General features: G+C 36.4%; 1 protein-coding gene across 1 annotated transcript in view; it reads right to left on the bottom strand.

The window, feature by feature from the left end:
- POLQ (DNA polymerase theta) overlaps nt 1–12,923 on the bottom strand; it is a 114,647-nt gene that overhangs the window by 95,788 nt on the left and 5,936 nt on the right. The window contains exons 5-7 of the mRNA XM_029213607.1: nt 12,638–12,746; nt 4,809–5,028; nt 2,185–2,332 (exon numbers count right to left, since the gene is read on the bottom strand). Of these exons, the coding sequence (XP_029069440.1) occupies nt 2,185–2,332; nt 4,809–5,028; nt 12,638–12,746 (477 nt within the window). The remainder of the gene's footprint in view (nt 1–2,184; nt 2,333–4,808; nt 5,029–12,637; nt 12,747–12,923) is intronic.

Raw genomic sequence — 12,923 nt, forward strand, 5'->3', positions numbered from 1 at the left:
ACATGCCACCGAGCGACTGGGCCCGTGAGCCGTGGCCGCTGAGCCTGTGCGTCCAGAGCCTGTGCTCCGCAATGGGAGAGGCCACAACAGTGAGAGGCCCGCGTACCGCCAAAAAAAAAAAAAAATCACCTGGACATCTTTTAAAAATACTGATGCCTGGCATTCACCTCTGGACTTTGTGATGCGATGCAACCTGGACATAACGATTTTTAAATCTCCCCAGGCAATTCTAATGTGTACCAAAGTTTAGGAAACACGATATTAGGGTGAGATCAAGCCCACAGGAGGAGATCAAAGAAACAGCTGAAGGAAGGAGAAAATTACAGATACTACCACTCAGAGACTAAAAATCAAAATCCTCGCTCAAAGTGTGCCCCACCCCCCCAAACCAGCAGTGTCAGAATCACATAGGAGCTTAGTTCTAAATGACAATTCTTCTAGCCTTTTTGGCACCAATGTGGTAATTAATCATACATTACCCTCTGTTTTTGCCTCTATGTGTAACTTCCCCCAGAAGACCTTCTTAGATGCAAGAACTATGTTTGCTTAAAGAATTTCTTAGACTTTTGGATTTCTGAACTAGTAAACCTTCTCACAGAATGTATCTTATATTTTATATATTTTTAAGTCTTTTAGGTAAACTTTTCCTAAAATTTTGAGGATCCACAGAGGGTTGCCAAAGTTTTATTTCTCTAAGAACAATTTAAAATTTTTTTAAATTATCATTGATTCCTTATTTCAAAAGAAAAGTTATTTTAACATAAAAAAATTAGTAGGGATAATTTCAAAATTTAAACTTCATCTTTATGAAAAATGTGCTGCCATGTCTTTACTTTTCTGGTGAAAAGTTCATCATAGCCCAGGCTCCAGTCTAAGCACCAGGATTTGGGAACCACTGCTATAAATCAAAATAACAGAGCCTCAAGCAAAGAAAATATTAATAATGTTTCTGGTTATTAAGGAATATAAGTTATCATGGTTCACATAAAAAATATAAGTTGGCATAATAAGAAAGTATCAATTAAGAGGGAACTAGAAGAGATATTAAAACGTTGGATCAGAGTCTACCCAATATAACTTCAGGCAAAGTTTGCTTATTGGAGCTAGGCTTGAGATATCCATCACCTGTCCTCAAGATGCCACTGTCATAACAAAGTCATAAAATATCACAGTATTCTGTAACTAGAACTGGTCTCTGTCTTCCCTACACTTATCTTTGACCCCAAGGGACCATAAGCTAGTACTCATCCTAGAATCAGTAAAAATATATACTAATGGTTATACAATATACTAATCAATACTCAGCAATAAAAAAGAAACAAATTGATAAAAGTAACAATCTGGATGAATCTTAAAAATATTATGATGAGTAAAAGAATCCAGGCACAAAAGACACATACACACAATATGACTTCATTTACTATATGAAATTCTTAGAAAAGACACAACTAATCTAGAGTGACAGAAAATATATGAATGGTTGCCTGAAGCTGGGGATAGAGGGAGGAGATTGACAGCAAAAGAGAACATTTTAGAGTGACAGAAATGCTCTACATGTTGGTCACAGTGGGGGAGTTAAACAGGTGAACACATTTGTTAAAATTCATGAAGTTACACACTTCAAGTGGGTACATTTTATTCCACATAAATTCCACCTCAGTAAAGCTTTTAAAATATTGGGTTGGCCAAAAAGTTCAATCGGCTTTTTCCATAAGATGTTATGAACAAACTTTTTGGCCAACCCAATACATGTGTATATATGTATATGTACGTGTGTGTGTGTGTGTGTGTGTGTATGATTCCTTTTAGAGTTACAGTTTGGAAATATAAAAAAGATATGACTGCTTTCCCCAAAAAAATGTGTATATGTGAAGTTTTTTATACAATTTAGGGGCTTCGAGGTCAACCTCTCAAAGCCCATGGATCCTAGATGAAGAACCTCGTATATACCTGTAGAAATCCAACATTTTAAAATTCTGAAGATTAGTCTAAATGTGTGTACACATCGTCTGTAAGGAGGATAAGGAGATGATTAGTCACAAAAGCATAGTTTTACAAAGGAGTATACAGTAGGCAGGTGGTGGCAATGATGAAAGAGAGCCATGCTTTGCTAATATAATTATTAACATTACTTTCAAGCAAATGTCCTAAGTATGGAGGCTTTCACTGCTATCAGTAACTTACCCTCAGCTTGATGGTGTAGACTGTAAAACGCATAGGCAATGATATCTGCCAACTTCTCACACCATTTCTTTGACGGACAGAAAAGTAATACTGAATGGTTATCACAAATGGTCTCATAACATAAACTAACAACATGGTCCTCATCTCCCTTTAAAAGAAAGAGAAGTTGCCACTATAGTAGTACTTTCAAAACATTTTCATATCATTTTAAAGTCATTCATTTTGCTTCAAGGGAAAGGTTTTTCTACTCAAAGGCATGATGAAAATCAGTTACACAAAATCAGTAATAAAACAAAGAAAAAGCAGAAAGAGAAAAGAAGAAAATAAACTTCCTTATGATGCAAGGTGAGTAGGAAATATCTTATATTCATTCAACTAATATTGACTGACCTCCAACCCTCAGGTAATGGGGATATTATGGTGAGTAAAAGAAAGTCAAGGTACTATCTTTAAGGAGTTTAGGTCTCACTGGGGAAACATATTAAAGTACTAAACAAACAAATGTAAAATACAATCATAATATGTACTATGAAAGAGAGTATTATGGTGTTTTGAAGCCTCATATTTGACATAAATTTGAAAGATCTGAAAGAAAGGTTTCCCTGAGAAACTGATGATTTAGCTGAGACGTGAAGAATGGGAAGCATTATCCTAATGAAAGGTAACTGGGGGACAGAGAACACATCTCAAGCAGAACAAAGAGCATTTGTAAACACCCAGTGGTGGTCCAGGGAGTTCTCAAAACTGGAAGGTCAGTGTGTGTAACTGGATTAATTCATTAATCCATTCACTCATTAAGCAAATATTTACTATGTGCCATATATTGTTCTAGGCACTGCGGATGGAGAATAAAGCAGAAAAACAGCTCTGCCCTCAGAGTTCTTCTACTCCAGTAAGAAAAGATAGATAAAAACAACAAGATAAGTAAAACACGTAGTATGTTCAATTTTGAAAAGTGCAAAGGGGAAAAATAAAACAGGGAAAATAGGAGGAATGGGAGAACACAGCAATTTAAATAAGGTGGCCAAGGAAGGTCTGAGAAATTGATATTTGAGTAAAGGTCCAAAGGTGAAAGGGTAAACCCTACTGATGCCTGGGGGAGAAAGCATTCCAGATAAAGAGAACCTGAGGTGGGAGATTCTTGGCATATTATGGAATAGCAAAAAGGCTACGGAGGAAGTAAGAAGGAATATAGAAACTGAAGTCAGCGCACTAAGGGAGTGGGGCAGATCATGCAGGGGCTTGTAGGCTACTTTAAAGATGTTGGCTTTCATTCTAAATGAAACAGGGAACCATCACAAGTTTTTGAGCAGAATGTGATATTCATTTTAAATAGGTCACTAGCTCTTGATTTTAAGCACAGACTGAAAGGGACAAAGTAGGAAGCAAAGAGATCAATTATGAGTCTATTTCAAAAATCCAGGTAAGAGTTGTAACATTTAAATGAGGTGGAGGCATAGGCATGATAATAGAAGAAGATTAACAGGAGAGTAGATGAATGTGTTTACTTATATACTTAAGGTAACCAAGGCACAGTCAGGTGAAATTTGGGGTACAGAGCGAAGCAACTAAATAAGATTCCATACCAGGCATGCAGAAGCTACAAATGCATACCTATGACGGTACTAACACACATGAATTTAGTCCTATTCCTAGTTCTAAACTTACCCTTAACTTTTTCAGTACTCAGAGGCACTGCTCGGCATAAAAACAGATCCCTCGCAGCACAGATCATGAGTCAGTCCTTTAACCTCAGTACTGAAGAATCAGGCTTAGAAAAATATTGTGAACTAAACGTTTTAAAGTGTATTTAGGGGTGTGGGGAGGGGATATTTCTCAGGCCCTTTCTAGGTGCTAGGCAATTTTTTTAAATCAAATTTCATTCTTACAATACTAAATACAAGTATTACATCCCATTTTATAGATGAAGACACTACATTCAGAGAAGTTATGTGATTCAACTAATATCATAGCCATATCAAGTATCCCTATGAAGTATCAGAAGTAGGTCTTTCTGACTCCAAAAAATGAATTTTCCACTCTACTATATTATACCTATAACATTAAACAAAAGGTCAATTTTCCACGTTAGTGTTTAGTGTAAACAAAGCCATAAGAAAATCTTTTTCCTAGTTAAAAAGAAAAATCTACAAAATTTTATACTTACACTTATAGGAAATAATACTTAAATTTAAGACACAGCTACATTTCCTCTCTCACCAACACCACCAATTCTTTAATATGAAACCAATTAGCTTAGCATTAGGAATCCTTCTAATGCGTATATAATGCATAATCAACTACTTTGCAACCCCCTACTTTACTTAACTCAAAAACTGTTAACTTGGGCTTCCCTGGTGGCGCGGTGGTTGAGAGTCCACCTGCCAATGCAGGGGACACGGGTTCATGCCCTGGTCCGGGAAGATCCCACATGCCGCGGAGCGGCTGGGCCCGTGAGCCATGGCCGCTGAGCCTGCGCGTCCAAAGCCTGTGCTCCGCAACAGGAGAGGCCACAACAGTGAGAGGCCCGCGTACAGCAAAAAACAAAAAAAACTGTTAACTTGTGAGAAAATGCAATCAAACACAAAGGTATTGGTGGTAATTATATAAAAATAATGACTTACCTTTACTTGCAGCATGGGTTGAAATTCCCTCACAGGCTTCAATGAAGAGTCATAAATAGAATTTCCAATTTTTACTGATTCCAGCAGTGGTACAGGGCGAAAGTCAGTGTGGTAGAGTTCAGCATTCAACCAGGAAGCCACAAGCTCCAAATTTGGGAGAGTAGCACTCATGCCAACAATCTGCACGGCATTAGACAGAGGACTGGCTAAATATGCCTGGCTGTGAAAAACAAATGAAAATGATGCTAAAAGACACACAGTACTAATTACAAATGGTGCTAACAATATTCTTGGTCGTGTCCTTTGGTATATACGTGCATAAATTTCTTTAGGGTATATACCTAGGAGTAAAATTGCTGGGTCTTATATTATCTTAATTTTATTAGATAATGTCCAACTGTTTTCCAAAGAGACTGTACCAGAGTTACACCCCTGCAATCCATGTGTGTTTTTTCCCCGTTTTATTGAGATATAATTGACACACAGCACTGTATAAGTTTAAGGTGTACAGCATAATGATTTGACTTACATCATGAAAAGATTACCACAATAAGTTTTGGGAACATCCATTATCTCATATAGATACAACATTAAAAAAACAGAAAAAAGTTTTTTCCTTGTGATGAGAACTCTTAGGATTTACTCTCAATGACTTTTATATATAACATACAGCAGTGTTAATTATATTTATCATGTTGTACATTACATCCCTAGTACTTAGTTATCTTATAACAGGAAGTTTGTTCCTTTGTCTACCTTCATTCAGCTCCTTCTCTCCCCAACTCTGCTTCTGGTAACCCACAAATCTGATCTCTTTTTCTACGAGTTTGTTCATTTTTGAAGTATAATTGACCTACAACACTGTTAGTTTCTGTTACACAACACAGTGATTCAATATTTCTATACATTTCAAAATGATCAGCTTAAGTCTTGTTACAATATGTCATCATACAAAGCTATTAGTTATTAACTATATTCCCCACATTGTACACTTCATATCCATGACTCATTTATTTTGCAACTGAAATTTATACCTCAATCTTCCTCACCTATTTCTTTCCTCCCCACAACCCCCATCCTTCTGGCAACCATCTGTTCTGTATTTTTAGATTCCACATGTAAGTGAAATCATAAAGTATTTGTCTTTCTCTGTCTCACTTATTTCACTTAGCATAATGCCCTCTAAGTCCATCTATGTTGTTGCAAGCAGGATTTCCTTCTTTCGTATGGTTGAATAATATTCCATTGTGTATAAATACACCATGTTTTCTTTATCCATTCATCTATTGATGGGCACTTGGTTGCTTCCATATCTTAGCTATTGTAAATAATGCTGCACTAAACCTAGGGGTACACATATCTTTTCCAAATTAGTGTTTTTGTTTTACTTCAGATAAATACCCAGGGGTAGAATTGCTGGATCATATGGCAGTTCTACTTTTAATTTTTTGAGGAATCGCCATACTGTTTTCCATAGTGGCTGCAGCAATTATATTCCCACCGAAAGTGCACAAGGGTTCTCTTTTCTCCACATCCTTGCCCACACTTGTTATTTGCTGTCTTTTTTGATAACAGCCATTCTGACAGGTGTGAGGTGATATCGCACTGTGGTTTTGATTTGTATTTCACTGATGATTAGTGACGTTGAGCATCTTTTCATATGCCTGTTGGCCATCTGTATGTCTTCTTTGGAAAAATGTCTATTCAGACCCTCTGCCCATTTCTTAATTGGATTTTTTTATGTTGATTGATATGAATTCTTCATATATTTTAGATATTAACCCCTTACTGAATACATCATTTGCAAAAATCTTCTCCCATTCAGTATGCAGCGTTTTCATTTTGTTGAAAGTTTCCTTTGCTGTGCAGAAACCTTTTAGTTTGATATAGTCCCATTTGTTTATTTTTACTTTTGTTTCCCTTGCCTGAGGAGACATATCCTAAAAATATTACTAAGAGCAACATCAAAGAGCATGCTGCCTATGCTTTCTTCTAGAAGTTTTATGGTTTCAGGTCTTGATTTAAATCTTTAATCCATTTTGAATTTATTTTTGTGCATGCTGTGAGACAGTAATCCAGTTTTACCAACACCATTAATTGAAAAGGCTGTCTTTTCACCATTGTTGTATATTCTTGCCTCCTTTGTCATAGATTAATTGCCCATAAAAGTCTGGGCTCATTTCTGGGCTTTCTAATCTGTTTCATTGATTTATGTGTCTGTTTTTATGCCAGTACCATACTGTTTTGATTACTGTAGTTTTGCACTATAGTCTGAAGTCAGGGAGTGTGATGTCTCCAGCTTTGTTATTCTTTCTCCAGACTGTTTTGGCTATTCAGGGTCTTATGTGTTTCCATACAAATTTTATAATTTTTCATTCTAGTTCTGTGAAAAATGCCATTGGTATTTTGGAAGGGATTGCACTGAATGTGTAACTTGCCTTGTGTAGTATGGTCATTTTAACAATACTTATTCTTCCAATCCATGAACACAGTATAGCTTTCCATCTGTTTGTGTTGTCTTCAATTTCTTTCATCAGTGTCTTATAGTTTTCTGAGTACAGGTCTTCTACCTCATTAGTTAGACTTATTCCTAGGATTTTTTTATATATATATGTTGGAGTATAGTTGATTTACAATGTTGTTTCAGTTTCAGGTGTACAGCAAAGTGATTCAGTTATACATATACATTTATCTATTCTTTTTCAGATTCTTTTCCAGTATAGGTAATTACAGAGTATTGAGTAGAGTTCCCTGTGCTATACAGTACAGCCTTGTTAGTTCCCTATTTTATATATGGTAGTATGTATAGGTTAATCCCAATCTCCTAATTTATCACTTCCCCCCACATTTCCCCTATGGTAACCATAAGTTTGATTTCAAGATCTGTGAGTCTGTTTTTGTTTTGTAAGTAAGTTCATTTATATCATTTTTTATTAGATTCCATATATAAGTGATATTATATGACACCTGTCTTTCTGTGTCTGACTTACTTCACTCCTTATGACAATCTCTAGGTCCATCCATGTTGCTGCAAATGGCGTTATTTTGTTCTTTTTTATGGCTAAGTAATATTCCATTGTATATATGTACCACATCTTCTTTATCCATTCCTGTTGATGGACATTTAGGTTGCTTCCATGTCCTGGCTACTGTAATTAGTGCTGCAGTGAACATTGGTGTGCATGTATCTTTTCAAATTATGGTTTTCTCCAGGTATATGGCCAGGAGTGGGATTGCTGCATCATATGATAGTTCTATTTTTAGTTTTTTAAGGACCCTCCGTACTGTTCACATAGAGGCTGTACCAATATACATTCCCACCAACAGTGTAGGAGTGTTTCCTTTTCTCCACACCCTCTCCAGCATTTATAGTTTGTAGACTTTTTAATGATGGCGATTCTGTGTGAAGTGATACATCATTGTAGTTTTGATTTGCATTTCTCTAATAAATAGCGATGTTGAGTATCTTTTCATGTGTTTTTTGGCCATCTGTATTCTTCTTTGGAGAAATGTCTATTTAGATCTTCTCATTTTTTATTGGGTTGTTTGTTTTTATGATATTGGGCTGCATGAGCTGTTTGTCTATTTTGGAGATTAAACCCATGTCGGTCACTTTGTTTGCAAATATTTTCTCCTATTCTATGAGTTGTCTTTTCATTTTGTTTATGGTTTCCTTTGCTATGCAAAAGCTTTTAAGTTTAATTAGGTCCCACCTGTTAATTTTTGTTTTCATTTTAATTACTCTGGGAGGTGAATCCAAAAAAGGATCTTGCTGCAATTTATGTCAAAGAGTGTTCTGCCAAAGAGTGTTTTCCCCTAGGAATTCTATAGCATCTGGTCTTACATTTAGGTCCTTAATCCATTTTGAGTTTGTTTTTGTGTATGGTGTTATGGAGTATTCTAATTTCATTCTTTTACATGTAGCTGTCCAGTTTTCACAGTGCCACTTATTAAAGAAACAGTCTTTTCTCCATTGTATACCCTTGCTGCCTTTGTCGTAGATTAATTGACCATAGGTGCATGGGTTTATTTCTGAGCTTTCTATACTGTTCCATTGATCTATAAGTCTGTCTTTGTGCCAGTACCAAACTGTTTTGATTACAGTATGGTACTGGAACAAAGCTTTATAGTATACTCTGAAGTCAGGGAGCCTGATTCCTCCAGCTCCATTTTTCTTTCTCAAGACTGCTTTGGCTATTCGGGGTCTTTTGTGTTTCCATACAAATTTTAAGATTTTTTTTGCTCTAGGTCTGCAAAAAATGCCATTGGTAATTTGATAGGGATTGCACTGGTCTTCTACCTCCTTAGTTAGACTTATTCCTAGGATTTTTATTCTTTTTGATGCAATTATAATTAGGATTGTTTTCCTAATTTCTCTGATAATTCGTGTCAGCATACAGAAATACAACAGATTTCTATATGTTAATTTTGTATCCTACAACTTTACATAGTTCATTGATGAGTTCTAGTATTTTGGTGGTGTCTTTAGGATTTTCTGTGTATAGTTATCATGTCACCTGCAAACAGTGGCAGATTTACTTCTTCCTTTCCAATTTGGATTCCTTTTATTTTTTTTTCTTGTCTGATTGCTGTGGCTAGGACTTCCTTACTGTTCCACATCTTTGTTACCACTTAGTATTGTCAATCTGTTAGGTATTTTGGACAGTGTGTGGTAATAGCTCTTTGAAGAGGTAATTTACATTTCCTTGATTACTAATGAGATTAAGCACCATTTCATGTTTAGACACCATTTGGATACCCTCTTATAAATGTCTTTCAAGTTCCTTACCCATTGATATATTACATTGTATTTTTCCTCACTGACTTGTAGAATTTTTTTTAATGTTCAGGATAATGACTTTCCTCTTTCATTAATTTTTGTTCTTGTCTTTATTATTTCTTTCCTTCCACTCTCTGTAGCATTATTTTACTATTCTTTTTGTAAGTTCTAGAGATGAATAAGTCATTAATTTTCCAGTCTCTCGTCTTTAATAATATACACACTGTATACTATCAATTTCCCTTTAAAAACAACTCTAGGGCTTCCCTGGTGGCACAGTGGTTGAGAGTCCGCCTGCCGATGCAGGGGACATGGGTTCGTGCTCCGGTCTGGGAAGATCCCGCATGCCGTGGAGCGGCTAGGCCCGTGAGCCATGGCCACTGAGCCTGCGCATCCGGAGCCTGTGTCTGCAACAGGAGAGGCCACAACAGTGAGAGGCCCGCGTACCGCAAAACAAACAAACAAAAAAAAACAACTCTAGCTGCATTTCACAATTTCATTAGGAGATATTTTTATTATACTTTCATTCCAAACTATCTTCCTGTTTTTACTGTGATTATTTTTTTCACCCCAAAAGGGGTCAGAATTATTTATTAATTTCTAAATATGTGGGCATCTTTCAGTTATGTTTTTCTTATAGTTATTTCTAGCTTAATTCCACTGCTCTCAAAGAATATATTTTAAATGACTTAAATCCTTTAAATATGTTGTTTTATGGCCTAGCACATGATAGGGGTTTTTTTTTGTAAATGTTTCATATGTAACTGAAAAGAATATATATACTGCTCTTATTTGGTAAATATTCTACATACATCCATTAGGTCAAATTTGCTAATTGTATTTAGTCATATCTTCTATATCCCTACTAATTTGGGACATAGATGACTATCTGCATGTTTTCCCACATACTGCAAGAGTTGTGTTAAAATCTCCCTAAACTGAAAGACAAGAGCTCCTAGATTAAAAGCAACTACTGAGTACCCAGAACAATGTTAGAAAATAGACCAACACCAAGACACATCAGTGCAATTTCACAATACTAAGGAAGAAAAGGATCTCTTAAAAACTCTCAGAGAAAAATTTTTAAATTTATACAGGGCTTCCCTGGTGGCCCAGTGGTTCAGAATCTGCCTGCCAATGCAGGGGACACAGGTTCGAGCCCTGGTCCAGGAAGATCCCACATGCCAGGGAGCAACTAAGCCCGTGCACCACAACTACTGAGTCTGCACTCTAGAGCCCACGAGCCACAACTACTGAAGTCCGCGCACCTAGAGCCCGTGCTCCCCAGCAAGAGAAGCCACCGCAATGAGAAGCCCACACACCGCAAGTAAGAGTAGCCCCCGCTCACCACAACTAGAGAAAGCCCGCGCGCAGCAACGAAGACCCAACACAGCCAAAAATAAATAAATAAATTTATAAAATTTATACAAAGGATGAAGGATTAGCATGGCACTGCATTTCTCAATAGTAATGAGAAAAATGAAGTACTATGTTAAAAACTCTAAAAGTGTTTAAAATCTTGACGTTTGTACCTGGAAAATCTATGAAATAATTGTAAGGCATTTTCAGACATGCTAATTTTTGCAAAATTTATACCCATAATAGCCTGTACACTGAAATAAAGTGGAACTTCCTAGAAGATATCCCCACTAAAATGAGAAAGTGAATCAAGAGAAATACATATGATCACAAAAAAGGAGGGCTCTGACTCAAGCAAACAGCAATGGGAATGAATGATAATGATAAAAAGAGATCTCAAGATAACTGTTGTACAGCACATATATAGATTAACCACCTATCTAAATTGGAACAACTCAGGAGGCTTTAGGAGAAACTTCTTCAAGAAAACAAATTGGGCAGAATAACAAATGTATTGGAACATACTGGGTGGAGATTTATATAAGTGGGGAAGAGGCTAGAGATAAATCAATGATAAGTTCACAGAAAACCAACTCATCAAACAAAAGACATTTATTAATTTCAGAGAAAACAAAAAGTTATTTAGAAAGTAAAAATAATCATAATATACCACATGGCTCAGTTGACAATGACACTTATATAGTCATAACAGTGTAATATTGAATACTGAACTAAGCAAAATTAGAACATAAGTATATTTGAAGAATGGGAATATAATGAGAGGATAAAGAAAGACTAAGGGGCTGGAGGAGGAGATCAGGCGGAGTGAGCAAAGAATATAAAAAAGAGCTAGATCTTCATCTTCCATAGTAAAAAGTCAATATATAATGTGTAAAACTAAAAACTCAAGTAGCTATATTTAGAGATATCCGTGTAAACAGAATTTTTAAAAAGCTGTAAGAGGGGCTTCCCTGGTGGCACAGTTAAGAATCCGCCTGCCAATGCAGGGGACACGGGTTCAATACCTGGTCTGGGAAGATCCCACATGCCACAGAGCAACTAAGCCTGTGCGCCACAACTACTGAGCCTGAGCTCTAGAGCCCGCGTGCCACAGCTACTGAGCCCGAGTGACGCAACTACTGAGGCCCATGCACCTGGAGCCTGTGCTCTGCAACAGGAGAAGCCACTGCAATGAGAAGCCCATGCACCGCAACGAAGAGTAGCCCCCGCTCGCCGCAACTAGAGAAAGCCCGCACGCAGCAACAAAAACCCAACACAGCCAAAAATAAATAAATAAAATAAATTTTTTTTAAAAAAGAAAAAAAGCTGTAAGAGTTGAAAATAGTTACCTCTGGAAAGTAGGGGATAAAGAAATGCTATTTTTCATAATTAGCCTTGACTACTTAAAAAGGATGTGTGTACAGATAACAAATACAAAAACTGGATTTTAAAAATTCTGTCATAAAAGTGGTGAGCAGTCAGAAATTTAAGAATGTTTTAAAAATAATCTAAAATCACTCTTAGTCTTAAGTACTTCTTTTGGAACAAAAATGAAATGCTGTACATGAGTTTGTTCTAAATAAGTACTACCCTCCTCTGATGTATTTAACTCCTAGTTATTATGCACTTTTGCAAACACATTCTCAACATTCTTTAGAATCTGAGGAACTTAGTTATTTCAGGTACTTACCAAGATGCTGATTTCTGAGTAATATAGGAAATCTTGGTCAGCAGAAGTTCCAGCAGATACCCTCGGGGAGAGTCCCCCAGCATATGCAATTCATCCACAACCACCATTCCTAAAGAGATTTTCCAGATACTAGTTTTTACAGAATTTCACAATTCCAAGAATTTTAAGACTCAATATCTTGTATCTTGTACCATAAATAGCTGTCATTATAATACACTGCATGTAATACAAATTTCTAACCATAAAACAAAAATCAGATTCCACATAGCAGACAATTCTTTTCCAA

This window comes from Monodon monoceros, unplaced genomic scaffold, assembly GCF_005190385.1.
Source record: "Monodon monoceros isolate NGI ecotype Baffin Bay Population unplaced genomic scaffold, NGI_Narwhal_1 Super_Scaffold_11, whole genome shotgun sequence".
Taxonomy (NCBI): Eukaryota; Metazoa; Chordata; class Mammalia; order Artiodactyla; family Monodontidae; genus Monodon; species Monodon monoceros.